General features: G+C 48.6%; 1 protein-coding gene across 1 annotated transcript; it reads left to right on the plus strand.

Annotated features, from left to right (window-relative positions):
* Positions 1-956: 956 nt before the first annotated feature.
* TRMT12 (tRNA methyltransferase 12 homolog) lies at positions 957-16,893 on the plus strand (the record flags this gene model as incomplete). The annotated part of the gene is given in 7 exon segments (XM_040322738.1): positions 957-1,094; positions 4,322-4,490; positions 4,677-4,875; positions 4,978-5,128; positions 8,318-8,427; positions 11,728-11,885; positions 16,422-16,893. Coding segments are annotated over 7 exon segments (1,236 nt in total). The 3' UTR covers positions 16,797-16,893.
* Between the last annotated feature and the right edge of the window lie 369 nt (positions 16,894-17,262).

Here is a 17,262-nt window from a genome sequence, read left to right on the forward strand (position 1 = left end):
CAGCAAACAGTTTGCTGAAGACAAGCAGACTAAGGACATGGATTACTGGAACCACGTCCTGTGGTATGATGAGACAAGATAAAGGTATTTGGTGTCAGCAGTGTGTGGCGGCAACCAGGAGAGGAGGACAAAGACACGTGTGTCTTCCCTACAGTCAGGCATGGTAGTGGGGGTGTCATGGTCTGGGGCTGCCGGCACTGGGGAGCTACAGATCATTGAGGGGAACCATGAATGCCAACATGTACTGTGACATACTGAAGCAGAGCATGACCCCTCCCTTCAGAGACTGGGCCGCAGGGCAGTATTCCAACATAACGACCTCAAACACACATCCAAGACTGCCTTGCTAAAGAAGCTGAGGGTAAAGGTGATGGACGGGCCAGGCATGTCTCCAGACCTAAACCTGTGGGACATCCTCAAACGGAAGGTGGAGGAGCGCAAGGTCTCCAACATCCACCAGCTCCGTGATGTCATCATGGAGGAGGGGAAAAAGACTCCAGTGACAACCTGTGACCTCCATGCCCAAGAGGGTTAAGGCAGTGCTGGAAAATAATGGCGGCCACACAAAATATTGACACTTTGGGCCCTAACTTGGACATTTTCCCTTAGGGGGTGTCCTCACTTATGTTGCCAGTGGTTTAGACATTAATGGCTGTGTGTTGAGTTATTTTGAGGGGACGGCAAATTTACACCGTTATACAAGCTGTACACTCACTACACAACATTGTAGATACAAAGTGTAATTTCTTCAGTGTTGTCACATGAAAAGATAGAAGGAAATATTTACACAAATGTGAGGGGTGTACTTACTTTTGTGAGATGCTGTACATGAGGAATGCATTTAGATGGTATTTTTTTCATCCCAGAGTTCAGGCTTTAGGGGAAAATAAATACATTTGTGAACAGTTTTCTGCTACAATGTGTCAATAAAAGTATCTCTTCTCCTTTTACTGTAGGTTTAGATCCGTCCCGCCTTCTTGTCAGAGAAGTCTCACCTTCATTCTCTCCACTGGCTGAAAAATGGAATTGGACGACGATCGATTTCCTGACGTCCCAGCGGTTCTTACACATTCCACCTTCTCTCAGAAATACAGGTACGCTCCCCGGTATGGATGAGCAGCAAATAGGGGTGCTTGTGGGGCAGGGGGGGGCTGTGTTGTTACCCCTGTCCCCCAAAGCAACTCGTCCCCATATTGATGGGAACAAGGGCCTCTTCCCCTCAACCCTGGCCCGGGTCTCGGCTGCCCCGCCGCCACCTTTCCCCACAACCCTGGCCGGGTCTCGGCAGCCCCACAGCCATCTTTCCCCACAACCCTGACCCGGGTCTCGGCTGCCCCGCCGCCATCTTTCCCCACAACCCTGGCCCGGGTCTCGGCTGCCCCGCCGCCATCTTTCCCCACAACCCTGGCCGGGTCTCGGCTGCCCCGCCGCCATCTTTCCCCACAACCCTGGCCGGGTCTCGGCTGCCCCGCCGCCATCTTTCCCCACAACCCTGGCCGGGTCTCGGCTGCCCCCGCCGCCATCCTCGGTGAGGGAATCGGGAAGTGAAGCTTTGCGACTTCACTGCCCGATTCCCTACTGCGCATGCGCGAGCCGCTATGTGAATGGGCGGATGTCTCCTGGGACAAACACAAGGTCCCAGAAGACACCGCTCCCCATTTCCCAGGAGGCAGCGCGACAAGGAGAAGAAAAGACCCACCGCGGAACAGAAATACAGGTACGCTCCCCGGTATGGATGAGCAGCAAACTTGAGACATATAAGAATTCCAGGAAATTTTAAAGCCATAGGGGTGCTTGTGGGGCAGGGGGGGGCTGTGTTGTTACCTCTGTCCCCCAAAGCACCTTGTCCCCATATTGATGGGTACAAGGGCCTCTTCCCTACAACCCTGGCCGGGTCTCGGCTGCCCCGCCGCCACCTTTCCCCACAACCCTGGCCCGGGTCTCGGCTGCCCCGCCGCCACCTTTCCCCACAACCCCGGCCCGGGTCTCGGCTGCCCCGCCGCCACCTTTCCCCACAACCCTGGCCCGGGTCTCGGCTGCCCCGCCGGCATCTTTCCCCACAACCCTGGCTGGGTCTCGGCTGCCCCGCCGCCATCTTTCCCCACAACCCTGGCTGGGTCTCGGCTGCCCCGCCGCCATCTTTCCCCACAACCCTGGCCGGGTCTCGTCTGCCCCGCCGCCATCTTTCCCCACAACCCTGGCCGGGTCTCGGCTGCCCCGCCGCCATCTTTCCCCACAACCCTGGCCGGGTCTCGGCTGCCCCGCCGCCATCTTTCCCCACAACCCTGGCCAGGTCTCGGCTGCCCCGCCGCCATCTTTCCCCACAACCCTGGCCGGGTCTCGGCTGCCCTGCCGCCATCTTTCCCCACAACCCTGGCCGGGTCTCGGCTGCCCCGCCGCCATCTTTCCCCCACAACCCTGGCCGGGTCTCGGCTGCCCCGCCGCCATCTTTCCCCCACAACCCTGGCCGGGTCTCGGCTGCCCCGCCGCCATCTTTCCCCACAACCCTGGCCGGGTCTCGGCTGCCCCCGCCGCCATCCTCGTGAGGGAATCGGGAAGTGAAGCGTTGCGACTTCACTGCCCGATTCCCTACTGCGCGAGCCGCTATGTGAATGAGCGGATGTCTCCTGGGACCCATACAAGGTCCCAGAAGACACCGCTCCCCGTTTTTCCAGGACGTAGCGCGACGAGGAGAAGAAAAGACCCACCGCGGAACAAATTTTTTTATAGTTTTTTTTGGCTATTTTTTTTTTTTTTTTTTTAGAGTGGACCTCCGCTTTAAGGGGAATTTTTTTTTTGGGGTCTTTTTGACCCACAGATCTCGCATTAAAGAGGACCTGTCATGCTTTTTTTTTTCTATTGCGAGGGATGCCTACATTCCTTGTTTTAGGATTAAAAGTGGATCACCTTTCTTTTTAATAAAGGGACAATGTAAAAATGAAAAGTAAAATAAATAAGAATTTTTTATTTTTTTTAAAAGCGCCCCGTCCCGCCATGCTGGTGCACAGAGGCGAACGCATACGCAAGTCACGCCCCGCATTCGGTGTTCAAACCACACATTTGAGGTATCGACGCGATCGTTGGAGGGAGAGCAATAATTCTTGCACTAAGCCACCTCTGTAACTCCAAAACTGATAACCTGTAGACAATTTTAAACGTCGCCTATGGAGATTTTTAACCACTTCCGGACCGCCGCATGTATATGTACGTCAGCAGAATGGCAGGTACAGGCACATTGGCGTACCTGTACGTCCCTGCCTAGACGTGGGTCGGGGGTCCGATCGGGACCCCCCCCCCCCCCCCCACGCTACATGCGGCGGTCGGATTCTCGCGGGAAGCGATCCGGGACGAGGGCGCGGCTATTCGTTTCTAGCCGCCCAGTCGCGATTGCTCCCCGGAGCTGAAGGACGGGGAGAGCAGTATGTAAACACGGCTTCCCCGTGCTTCACTGTGGCGGCGTATTGATCGTGTCTTCCCTTTTATAGGGAGACACGATCGATTATGTCAGTCCTACAGCCACACCCCCCGACAGTTGTAAACGCACACTAGGTGAACCCTAACTCCTTCAGCGCCCCCTGTGGTTAACTCCCAAACTGCAACTGTCATTTTCACAATAAACAATGCAATTTAAATGCATTTTTTGCTGTGAAAATGACAATGGTCCCAAAAATGTGTCAAAATTGTGCGAAGTGTCCGCCATAATGTCGCAGTCACGAACAAAATCACTGATCGCCGCCATTAGTAGTATAAACAAATAAAACTATCCCCTATTTTGTAAACGCTATAAATTTTGCGCAAATCAATCGATAAACGCTTATTGCAATTTTTTTTTTTTACCAAAAATAGGTAGAAGAATACGTATCGGCCTAAACTGAGGAAATTTTTTTTTTTATATATATATATTTTTGGGAGATATTTATTATAGCAAAAAGTAAAAAATATTGAATTTTTTTCAAAATTGTCGCTCTATTTTTGTTTATAGTGCAAAAAATAAAAACCGCAGAGGTGATCAAATACCACCAAAAGAAATCTCTATTTGTGGGGGAAAAAAGGACGCCAATTTTGTTTGGGAGCCACGTCGCACGACCGCGCAATTGTCTGTTAAAGCGACGCAGTGCCGAATTGTAAAAACCCCTTGGGTCATTTAGCAGCATATTGGTCCGGTCCTTAAGTGGTTAAGGGTCAAAGTTTGTCGCCGTCCAAGTGGGAATGCAAGCGCATTTAGACAGGAAGTGGCTGCAAAGATTTTCTATGTAGAGGTTGGAAACCAGCAACTTGAGAAATCCACCCAACGCCCTAATTAATTTTTTATTTTTTGCAGAGAACACTTACAGAATGCGGGAATATTAGACATACGCTACCGTGCCCAGAAGCTGGAGGATGGTACGGTGGCCCTTCCAGTGCTTAAAGAGAAGATCAGTGTGTCTGTCCTGAGAGAGCTCATGGAAGCCGTGGCCCCTGGAAGCTCTTGTAGGGAAACGTTGATCAAGGTGAATACTTGAATGCTATGGTACTAATATATGATGGACGCAGTTCGCTGAGCTGCAATGCATGGGCTACATGCCATGTACTTTGCCTGCTGTGCATGGTCAGCGCAGTGTACACTCTCGGCAAACTCAGAGGTAAGTTCTCCATAATGTGAAGTGTTCTCACCTTCCTACCTTTTTGCCTTCTAGAACCCTGTCCTCTCCAAACGTGCCAGGGTTCAGTCTCCGGCCCAGAAGTTACGTATGGACCTATGTGAGCTGTTGGAGCACCATGGCATCCTCTGGAGGAGGAACCTGGAGCACGACCTTCCGCACTCATGGCAGCGACACGGCGACTTAGTCGTCCTCAGCGGAGACTGCTTTTGTGATCCTTTATGGAAGCAGCTGGGTAGGTGCTGGACCTGTGTCCTGCCAGCGAGCGTTGTGACCAATCCGAAAAGTGAACATCTTGCCTTAGGCCCAGGGTATCTTTTATATTTTTTATTTACAGGTATGGAGCTTTGGGTGCAAGTAGCGAGTTCTCTTGGAGTGAAACGCGTGGCCAAGCAGGGTCAGATACAAGATGATGGCTGGAGGACTCCGAATGTGACCCTGCTGCTTGGGGATGATGGATGGGTGGAGCATGTGGATAATGGCATCAGGTAGGTAATGTAACAAAACAAAATGAATATAAAGTTTACAAGCAAAGTAGGGTTAGCGGTGAGGGCAGGGGGGGGGGGGGTGAAGGGATGGTGGGGGGGGGAGGGCGCCTTACTGGCAGTCTTTTAGGGAGGATGGCAGTCAGGCGCAAGGGTGGTGGGGCATGCTGGTGGGGTGGAACGGCATTTGCTCCCCAGAGGGGTAACTAGAACCTTCAGGGCCCCAGTACAAGAAACTATGACCCCCCCCTCTTCCATCCAAGCCCTGGGCTTCCAGTTCGGAGGGGGTGTCCATGGACATCCTCCCAGAACCCTGCCTCCCCCATACCTCGTGGGGTGCGCATCCAGCATGCTCTGTGCCAGCTATCAGTGTTTCCTATTGATGATACTTATCAGTGCTCATCAATGCCGCCCATCAGTGTTTCCTATCAGTGCCACTTATCGGTGCTCATCAATGCCGCCTAACCGTGCTTATCAGTTTCGCCCATCAGGGCCACTTGTCAATGCCGCCTATCAGTGCTCATCAATGCCACCTATCAGTTCTTCCTATTAGTGGCACTTATCAGTGCTCATCAATGACGCCTATCGGTGCCACTTATCAGTTCTCATCAATTCCGCCTATAAGTGCCACATATCAGTGCTCATCAGTGTCGCCTATCAGTGCCACTTATCAATACCGCCCATCAGTGCTCATCAATGACACCTATCAATGCTTCCTATTAGTGCCACTTATCAGTACTCATCAATGTCACCTTTCGGTGCCCTCCATGAGTACTCTGAGCTGACAGCGTCTCTCTCTCTCTCAGCCCAGAGCCTACACTGACAGTCTCCCCTTTCCCTTGCAAGGATGAGAGAGTAGAGCGCTGCCGATCTGCTCCTTCTCCTCCCGTCCCTCTCCTCCTGTGTGCACCAATGATCAAATTCAGCTGCTTAGTTTCACTCTTCCTGTGGTGCACATAGGAGGAGAGAGGCGGGAGGAGAAGGAGAAGATCGGCAGCTCTCTAATCTCACATCCTTGCAAGGGAGGGGGGGACTGTCAGTGCAGGCTCTGGGCTCTATGAGAGAGAGACGCTCTCAGCTCAGAGCCCTGAGGCAAGCAACCATTAATCGTTTTGTTTCTTCTCATATGAACAAACCCATCCCAGACATCACTTCTTTTAGATGTGCATGCTCAAGCAACTGATGAGCAGATTGCACAGCTAAAATCTGCAGCACCCCCCCCCCCTTTTTTTGTGTGTGTGTGTGTTGTGTTGTGTCATAATTAGGGTTGTCCCGATACCACTTTTTTAAGACCGAGTACGAGTACCGATACTTTTTTTCAAGTACTCGCCGATACCGAATACCGATACTTTTTTTTAATCAGCAGCACATGTGTCAGAATTTTTTTTTTTTTTTTATCTTTAACAATTTGTTTATAATTTTTTACAATTTTTTTTATATTTATAATGCTTTCTTTTTTTTAAAGGGGGGTGGACCGTGTCAGTGTGTTTTTTCTTTTATTTTTTTATTTTCTACAATAATTTTTTTTTATTATTATTATTATTATTATTATTATTATTATTATATTCTTTATTTATTTATTTTCAGCCCTGTTGGGGGGCTTTGGTGAGATATCAGGGGTCTTAACAGACCTCTGACAGCTCCCCTTTGAGACAGAGAAAGGGACTAGGGACACATGTTCCCCTGTCCCTTTCTCAGCAGCATTAGCTGCGCTGAAAATGAATGGAGCGAAGACAGCGTCTTCTCTGCATTCATAAACTGAAACATTGTAATCACAGTTTACGATGTTTCAGTTATGTGAATGGACCGAGTCAGTGATTACCGGCTCCTACCCCGCTCTCCATCCTGACAGTTCCAGGGGGTGGAGGAGGAGCAGGGAAGGGGAGAGAAACACGGCGGGATACATTCCGGAATACACTATATAGCGGTGATTGATGCTTGTAACTTCCCCATGCACTGATCACCACTGACAGTACAAGTATTGGGTGAAGCATCGGGAGCACTTGCCCGAGTACAAGTACTCGGGCAAATGCTTGATATCGGTCCCGATACTAGTATCGGTATCGGGACAACCCTAGTTATAATATACAAGAAAGAGGGGGTGTAGTGGCGCTTGCAGTAAATAAATAAATAAAATAGACAAGAAACGCACAGCAACGTGTGATAATGTCCAAAAATGTGTTCCACTCCAAATTCCTCTTTATAATCCTCTCGCATCAATGACTTATGATGTGAAGGAGGGGATGTGTGAAGATAATGAGATCCAAACAATATTTATGACTCAATGTCTAGAGTTCATACACAATCATATATGATGAAGCAAAATGTGGATAATTGCATCTGTAAGAGTGAATCCATGTAACCACAAATAAACGTAGTAAAAGGGTGAACCCAAATGACAGTACGTGCACTATAATACTATAATAATAGGCAAAAAAAAAAAAAAAAACGCACAGCAACGTGTGATAATGTCCAAAAAAATGTGTTCCACTCCAAATTCCTCTATAAACTCCTCTCACATCAATGACTATGATGTGAAGGATGACAATCATAGTCATTGATGTGAGAGGAGTTTATAGAGGAATTTGGAGTGGAACACATTTTTGGACATTATCACACGTTGCTGTGCGTTTCTTGTCTATTTTATTTATTTATTTACTGCAAGCGCCACTACACCCCCTCTTTCTTGTATGCTGATTGGTGCGTGGGCACTTTCATGTAGTGGCTGCTGCATATATTTGTTTATTTATTTATACACTTTGTTTATTAGTTAGGTTACCCTAGGTTAGTTGTGGTTTTGCGCATTGGTTCCCCCCCTTTTATATATCCTAGTTATAATATGTGTTCAATCCGTCCTGCCAGGCAGGCAGTTATTTCGTTTTTGTAATTTTGTCTGTAAAATGGGAAGAAAGGGAGAAGCATGCACGTCTAAAGGAATGTCATGAATGTGTTCTTTCATATAAATCTCCTGAAAGAAGGTTTGAGGCAAAATGTTGTGACATTTGCCAAAAAGCCTTCTGGCCCCTCCCACCAAACGCAGCGCACAGACCTAGCAGACGGCCCCATTGATGACATCACTGAGTGAGGTTTTTAAATGATTTGATTCAACAAAATGTTAATTGCATGTCGATCCGGAGGGGGGAGGGAAGGTATTATAGGCATACATGACAATTCAGCTTTAACTATCTCCAGGTATTCGTTTGATGTCACCAAGTGCATGTTTTCTGCTGGAAACATTGCGGAGAAACAGAGGCTATCGGCACTTTGCTGTTCCAAAGAGACGGTGGTGGATCTCTATGCAGGTGAAGTATGAACTAGCTTTTTCCTAAATGGGCATCTCCAGCCTCCGAGACCCCCCTTTCCTGAAACCTCCCACCCCAGGTGTTGTGTCTAGGCCAGCCTGAGCTCAAGGAAATTGGTCTAATGGCAATGGAACTCATTGAAGAAAACATGGGGGGGGGTCTAAGTGCCAGGGCTACCAGGAAGGAATTTTATTGACTCTTTGCATCAATGAGGCTACCTTAGGAGTGCGTCCAAGGGAGCCCAGCTTCACAAGATGGGGTTTGAAAAAATTGGGAGTTACTGAAGGGACCATAGGGATGTGTCCAAGAGCACCTGGGCCTATGCGCCCTCTGTGTTCTTCCATAATTGAAGTGTCTCTGGGGTTCTGTCCAAGAGAGATTGGGTTCACAGGAAGGGGTTTAAAGACACCTGGGAGTAATTGAAGCAACCCTGGGGGTGTGCCCAAGAGAGTCTGGGCTCACAAAATGGGTTGAATGACACTGGGTGTTATTTAAGAGATCCTAGAAATATATTCTAGAAAGCCTGGCTCACATGTAATGTATATGCCTTAGTAGTGTGTCCAAGGGAGCTTGGGTTCAGAGGATGGGGTTTAAAGAACCTAAACTTCATTTAATGGACCATAGGGGTGTGTTCAAGAGCCCCAAAGCTCATAGAAATGGGTTCGAATAACACAAGATATTATTGAAGTGACCCTGGGGTTATATCCAGGAGATCCTGGGGTCATAGAAATGGGTTGAATGACACAGGACAAGCGGTTTAAAGACACTGGGAGTCACTGAAGGGACCATAGGGGTGTGTCCCAAGAGCACCTGGGCTCATGGAAATGGGTTGAATGACACAAGACATCATCGGGGTGACCCTGGGGTTCTGTCCAAGAGAGATTGGGGGTCACAGGTGTTTAAAGACACCTGGAGTCATTGTCATGTGTCCAGGAGCGCCAAAGCTTAGCGAAATGGGTTGAATGACACAATACATTATTTCAGTGATCTTGGAATTCTGCCCAAGAGAGCCTGGGGTCACAGGAAGGGGGTTAAAGACACTGGAAGGTATTGAAGCCAACATAGAGGTGTGTCTAACGGACCCTAATGGGTTGAATGACACTGGTTCACATAAAAGGGACACGCCTTTGGGGTAAGTCTAAGAGAGCCCAGGGGTTCACAGTATGGGGTTTAAAGACATTGTGTGTCATTAAAGGGGCTATAGGGGTGTGTCCAAGAGCACATGGGCTCATAGAAATGGGTTGAATGGCATAATTGAAGTGACTCTGGGGTTCTATCCTGGGGTCGCAGAAAGGGGTTTAAAGACATTGGGGATAATTAAAGGGACCATAGGGGTGTGTCTAAGAGTGCCAAAGCTTATAGAAATGGGTTGAATGACGCAAGACATCATCGGGGTGACCATGGGGTTCTGTCCAAGAGAGTCTGGGGTCACAGGGGTTTAAAGACACTGGGAGTCATCGAAGGGACCATAGGGGTGTGTCCAAGAGCACCAAAGCTTATAGAAATGGGTTGAATGACACAAGACATCATTGCAGTGACCCTGGAGTTCTGTCCAAGGGAGCCTGGGGTCACAGGAAAGGGTTTAAAGGCACCGGGAGTCATTGAAGCAACCCTGGGGGTGTGTTCAAGAGAGCCTGGGGTCACAGAAATGGGTTGAATGACGCTGTCCGTTATTAAAGCAACCTTAGAGGTCCGTCCAAGAAAGCCTGGCTCACAGGAAAGAGACATGCCTTAGGAGTGTGTCCAAGAGAGCCCAGGTTCACAGGATAGGGTTTAAAGACATTGGATATCATTGAAGGGACCATAGGGCTGTGTCCAAGAGCCACAAAGCTCAAAAATAGGTTGAATAACACAGGACATTATTGAAGTGACCCTGGGGGTTTCTATCCAGGAGATCCTGGGGTCACAGGAAGGGGTTTAAAGACACTGGATGTCGTTGGCGCCAACATAGGGGTGTGTCCAAAAGAGCCTAATGGGTTGAATGACACTGGTTCACAGGAAAGGGATGCGCCTTTCGGGTAAGTCTAAGAGAGTCCAGGTTCACAGTATGGGGTTTAAAGACATTGGGCTAGATTCAGATAGAATGGTCTATCTATCCACGCGGCGTAACGTATCTCAGATACGTTACACCGCCGTAATTTAGGGCGCAAGTTCTGTATTCAGAAACAACTTGCGCCCTTAGTTACGGCGGCGTAACGTATCTGTGTCGGCGTAAGCCCGCCTAATTCAAATGTGGATGATGTGGGAGTGTTTTATGTATATTAACTGTGACCCCGCTTATTTGACGTTTTTTACGAACGGCGCAAATTACGCCGCAAATCGTCATTGCTTTCGACGTGAACATAAATTACGTCCAGACCTATTCGTGAACGACTTACGCAAACGACGTAAAATTTTCAAAACTCGACGCGGGAACGGCGGCCATACTTAACATAGGATACGCCTCATATAGCAGGGGTAACTATACGCCGAAAAAAGCCTAACGTAAACAACGTAAAAAAATGCGCCGGACGTGCGTTTCTGAATCGGCGTATCTAGCTCATTTGCATATTCCTCGCGTAAATATACGGAAGCGCCACCTAGCGGCCAGCGTAAATATGCAGCCTAAGATACGACGGTGTAAGACACTTACGCCGGTCGGATCTTAGGGTAATCTATGCGTAACTGATTCTAAGAATCGGGCGCATAGATACGACCGACCGCACTCAGAGATACGACGGCGTATCTTCTATGTGAATCTACCCCATTGTGTGTCATTAAAGGGAACATTGGGTGTGTGCCCAAGAGCACATGGGCTCATAGAAATGGGTTGAATGACACACGGCATAGTGTTTTTTTTTTTTTTTAAAGCGACTCTAGAGGTACACTAAATTACCAAAAATTGGGACGCCTGCCTTTACATCCACATGAACTTTAATGGCGTCTTAGTCCGTACGGAGTTGGCCCACCCTTTGCAGCTATAACCGCTTCAACTCTTCTGGGAAGGCCGTCCACAAGGTTTAGGAGTGTGTTTAGTGCCGAGGCCACTACACACACTTCAGCAGCCCTGCTTATACCAATATCATATTGTTACAGCATTCCCTCTAAAACTCCATGATACAATGGAATACAGATAGAATAAATATTATGAGGATCCAACACCAGCTCTGGCTGTCTGGGTGACAATCGTGAATGAATTGATTGAATATGGAGAAGCCTGGTGGCTAGAGACCTAGATAGAATGGAACGCTCTTCTCTGCTACTACTGCAGCTTATACCTATGTAGGTTGATAGAGACGTTTTTTGTATTGTGTATTCTAGGTATTGGTTACTTTACTCTCCCATTCCTGGTCCACGCCGCTGCTGCCTTTGTTCACGCCTGCGAGTGGAATCCTCATGCTGTAGAAGCCTTACGTAAAAACCTGGAAATCAACCAAGTCTCTCATAGGTGCCAAGTACACGAAGGAGATAACAGAGAGGTACGCATCATTCATTTCAGTAGGAAAAAAATCTTCTGTTTAGCAGGTTGAACCCTTCCTCAGTCTGACTCTAAATGTTTTTGCACAAATCCCCATTGGAGAAATTTACCGTCACTTCCTGTCCTGACAAAGTAAGGGGAGATCTCCCCAGTAAGAACACAGATTAAAAAAAACAAAAAAAAAACAGAGGCTGTGACCCTCCCCCTCTCCATAGACTGTACCAGTGGTTGACAGGGGGGGGGGGGGTCATTTTCTGAGATCTGAAGTTTTAGAAAAAATATATTCTATCAGAAAGGCCTAAACTAATCCCAGTGTCAAAAAGTTGCCACGTCCCAATAGCGGTAGAGAAAAAAAGAGAGGGAACTGGACGGGACTTTGAAGGCTCCGGGAGACACTTAGAATTCAAACAAAAATATTGAATTAAAGAATTTTATTTATACAAACAAAGTTGAAAACTTGATGCATACCACAAAGTAGGCCATACATGTCAAGATCAAAAATGACACATAATGTTGTTCCTCAAAACAATACTGCGACACAACAATACCCCTACGCGTTTCAACTATAGCAATCTTCTTCAGGGAGTTTTTTGTTGAGGACTACATTGAACGGACACTAAAAGACAAATGTCAATCGGAGACACATTCTACTAAGTTAAGTTTAGATCTATACATAGAAGGTATGAGTAGATCTTACACAATGTAAATAGGGAAGTGATAGTAGACACCTGCGCCAGTTCCAAGGAATTCCGTGGACACCAGCTCCAGACTTATCATTTCTCTGTTTACATTGTGTAAGATATACTCATACCTTCTATGTTTGATGTATAGATCTAAACTTGACTTTGTAGAGTGTGTCTCTGACATTTGTCTTTTAGTGTCCATTCAAGGAGCGTGAATTGGGGCTGATCTGAGGTGTGAAGGAGCGTGAATTGGGGCTGATCTGAGGTGTGAAAGAGCGTGAATTGGGGCTGATCTGAGGTGTGAAGGAGCGTGAATTGGGGCTGATCTGAGGTGTGAAGGAGCGTGAATTGGGGCTGATCTGAGGTCTGAATTGTATGCATTGGGGCTGATCTGAGGTGTGAAGGAGCGTGAATTGGGGCTGATCTGAGGTGTGAAGGAGCGTGAATTGGGGCTGATCTGAGGTGTGAAGGAGCGTGAATTGGGGCTGATCTGAGGTGTGAAGGAGCGTGAATTGGGGCTGATCTGAGGTGTGAAGGAGCGTGAATTGGGGCTAATCTGAGGTGTGAAGGAGCGTGAATTGGGGCTGATCTGAGGTCTGAAGGAACGTGAATTTGGGCTGATCTGAGGTGTGAAGGAGCGTGAATTGGGGCTGATCTGAGGTGTGAAGGAGCGTGAATTGGGGCTGATTTGAGGTGTAAAGGAGCATACATTGGGGTGATCTGAGGTGTGAAGGAGCCTGAATTGGGGCTGATCTGAGGTGTAAAGGAGCATGAATTGGGGCTGTTCTGAGGTCTGAAGGAGCGTGAATTGGGGCTGATCTGAGGTGTGAAGGAGCGTGAATTGGGGCTGATTTGAGGTGTAAAGGAGCATACATTGGGGGGGATCTGAGGTGTGAAGGAGTGTGAATTGGGGCTCATCTGAGGTGTGAAGGGGGGTGAATTGGGGCTGATCTAAGGTGTGAAGGAGGGTAAATTGGGGCTGATCTGAGGTGTGAAGGAGCATGAATTGGGGCTGATCTGAGGTGTGAAGGAGCATGAATTGGGGCTGATCTGAGGTGTGAAGGAGTGTGAATTGGGGCTGATCTGAGGTGTGAAGGAGCGTGAATTGGGGCTGATCTGAGGTGTGAAGGAGCGTGAATTGGGGCTGATCTGAGGTGTGAAGGAGCGTGAATTGGGGCTCATCTGAGGTGTGAAGTGTAACTAACATTGCCTGTTTTGTTCCATTGTGTGTTCATAATACAAAGTCCTGTATCTGATTCTGTGATTGGTCTCCTTTTAGTTGAGGTTGTCCATTAAAGGAGCGTAAATTGGGGCTGATCTGAGGTGTGAAGGAGCGTGAATTGGGGTGATCTGAGGTCTGAAGTTTATGCACTGGGGCTGATCTGAGGTGTGAAGGAGCGTGAATTGGGGCTGATCTGAGGTGTGAAGGAGCCTGAATTGGGTTGATCTGAGGTGTGAAGGAGCGTGAATTGGGTCTGATTTGAGGTGTGAAGGAGCGTAAATTGGGGTGATCTGAGGTGTGAAGGCGCATGAAGAATTGAAGCTGATCTGAGGTGTGAAGGAGAATGAATTGGGCCTGATTTGAGGTGTAAAGGAGCATGAAGAATTGGGCCTGATTTGAGGTGTGAAGGAGCATACATTGGGGTGATCTGAGGTCTGAAGTTTATGCACTGGGGCTGATCTGAGGTGTGAAGGAGCGTTAATTGGGGCTGATCTGAGGTGTGAAGGAGCGTGAATTGGGGCTGATCTGAGGTGTGAAGGAGCGTTAATTGGGGCTGATCTCAGGTGTGAAGGAGCGTGAATTGGGGCTGATCTGAGGTCTGAAGGAGCATGAATTGGGGCTGATCTGAGGTGTGAAGGAGCATGATTTTGGGCTGATCTGAGGTTTGAAGGAGCGGGAATTGGGGCTGATCTGAGGTGTGAAGGAGCATGAATTGGGGCTGATCTGAGGTGTGAAGGAGCGTGAATTGGGGCTGATCTGAGGTGTGAAGGAGCGTGAATTGGGGCTGATCTGAGGTGTGAAGGAGCGTGAATTGGGGCTGATCTGAGGTGTGAAGGAGCGTGAATTGGGGCTGATCTGAGGTCTGAAGGAACATGAATTGGGGATGATCTGAGGTCTGAAGGAACATGAATTGGGGCTGATCTGAGGTCTGAAGGAGCATGAATTTGGGCTGGTCTGAGGGAACATGAATGTGGGCTGATCTGAGGTGTGAAGGAGCATGAATTGGGGCTGATCTGAGGTCTGAAGGAGCATGAATTGGGGCTGATCTGAGGTCTGAAGGAGCGTGAATTGGGGCTGATCTGAGGTGTGAAGGAGCATGAATTGGGGCTGATCTGAGGTCTGAAGGAGCGTGAATTGGGGCTGATCTGAGGTGTGAAAGAGCGTGAATTGGGGCTGATCTGAGGTGTGAAGGAGCATGAATGTGGGCTGATCTGAGGTGTGAATTGGGGCTGATCTGAGGTCTGAAGGAGCATGAATTGGGGATGATCTGAGGTGTGAAGTGTATGCATTGGGGGCTGATCTGAGGTCTGAAGGAGCATGAATTTGGGCTGATCTGAGGTGTGACTTGGGGCTGATCTGAGGTCTGAAGAAGCATGAATTGCGGGTGATCTGAGGTCTGAAGGAGCATGAATTGGGGGTGATCTGAGGTCTGAAGGAGCGTGAATTGGGGCTGATCTGAGGTGTGAAAGAGCGTGAATTGGGGCTGATCTGAGGTGTGAAGGAGCATGAATGTGGGCTGATCTGAGGTGTGAATTGGGGCTGATCTGAGGTCTGAAGGAGCATGAATTGGGGATGATCTGAGGTGTGAAGTGTATGCATTGGGGGCTGATCTGAGGTCTGAAGGAGCATGAATTTGGGCTGATCTGAGGTGTGACTTGGGGCTGATCTGAGGTCTGAAGAAGCATGAATTGGGGGTGATCTGAGGTCTGAAGAAGCATGAATTGCGGGTGATCTGAGGTGTGAAGGAGCGTGAATTGGGGCTGATCTGAGGTCTGAAGTGCAATTACCTAAACTAAAAGTACTGGCCCAGATTCAGGTAGATCCGCGCAATATTTGCGTGGGCAAAGGGCAACGATTTTTGCTCTGCGCCCACGCAAATATTTCGATTTGCCCGCGATTCATGGAGCAGTAGCTCCGTAAATTGCGCGGGCGCTATGCTAATTAGCCCTGCGTAAGGGCGCCTAATGTAAATGATCCCGCCGGGGGCGGGAATCATTTAAATTAGGCGCGCTCCCGCGCCGAGCGAACAGCGCATGCTCCGTCGGGAAACTTTCCCGACGTGCATTGCGGCAAATGACGTCGCAAGGACGTCATTTGCTTCTAAGTGAACGTGAATGGCGTCCTGCGCCATTCACGAATCACTTACGTAAACGACGTGAAATTAAAATTTCACGAGCGGGAAGGGCGGCTATACTTTAGCATTGGCTGCCCCTGCTATTAGCAGGAGCAACCTTACGCTAAAGTCGCCGTACGGAAACTCCGTACCTTGCGTGCGCAGGGCCCGCGCAACTTTTGTGAATCGGTGGTAGTATGCAATTTGCATACTATACGCCGATCACAATGGCCGCGCACCCTAGCGGCCAACGCAAGAATGCAGCCTGAGATATGAAGGCATAAGGAGGCTTATGTCTGTCATATCCTAGGCTGCAGTCCGCGTAGCGATGTTCCTGAATCAGGGGCATTCGCTACGCGGGAGCAAAACAGCTATTGCGCCGTGCAACTATGGTTGCGCGGGCGCAATAGCTTCTTGAATCTGGGCCACTATCTGTAACAACTAGCATTACCCGTTCTGTTCCATTGTGTTTTCATTATACGAAGTCCTGTGTCTGATTCTGTGATTGGTCTCTTTTAGTTGAGGTTGGAAGATGTGGCCGACCGTGTGAATTTGGGCCTGATCCCCACATCAGAGGCTGGTTACCCCATAGCTTGTAAACTCCTGAAGAAAAAATCGGGCGGGGTGCTCCACATCCACCATAATGTCAACTGCTTTCTCGGCAAGCAAGGACTGGACGCAGAGGACGCCGAGGAGAAACTTTGCAGTTGGAGGACGTTGGCTTGGAGGAAGTGGGCGGAGTCGGTAGAGATTAAAATCCAGAGCATGCTTACAGAGGTTCAAGGTACCCCGTGGCAAACAAAGGTTTTGCAGGTGAAGAAAGTGAAGTCCTATGCTCCTCACGTGGACCATGTAGTCTTGGATCTTGACTGCCGTCCGTTGTCAGGCCTGTGATGTTGGGGTTTTTTTTTTTTTTCTAATGTTTTATGCATTTCTATTGATCATTATCAATACCATGTGTCCTTAACTATTTCTAAAATGCAAAATAATATCGGCTGGCTTGTGTTGCTAATAACATGGACATGTTCATGGAACCGGCTGATATTGGATATGAAACTCTGAAGAGGAAGAGATGTCTTACACTGCTGAAAAAGTCATTGGAAAACCCTTTTGCTGCTGATTTTTTTAAGCCCACCCCCCCCCAGACCACACCCCCCAACCCATCCTGCACATTTTTATTTTTTTTCTTCCCTTGCCAAGCAACATTTACTTGCCTCAGTTCGCCATCTGGGACCCTCGCCATCTTCGGGTGTGGTAGACCACTAATCAAGTGCTGCAGACGTGCCCACACCGGCTGGTTCCCCGACTGTCCTCCCACTATGACGTCACTCCTTTTCCAGATCATCCTCCTCTGGATGAA

The sequence above is a fragment of the Rana temporaria genome, chromosome 9, assembly GCF_905171775.1.
Source record: "Rana temporaria chromosome 9, aRanTem1.1, whole genome shotgun sequence".
In the NCBI taxonomy this organism is placed as follows: domain Eukaryota; kingdom Metazoa; phylum Chordata; class Amphibia; order Anura; family Ranidae; genus Rana; species Rana temporaria.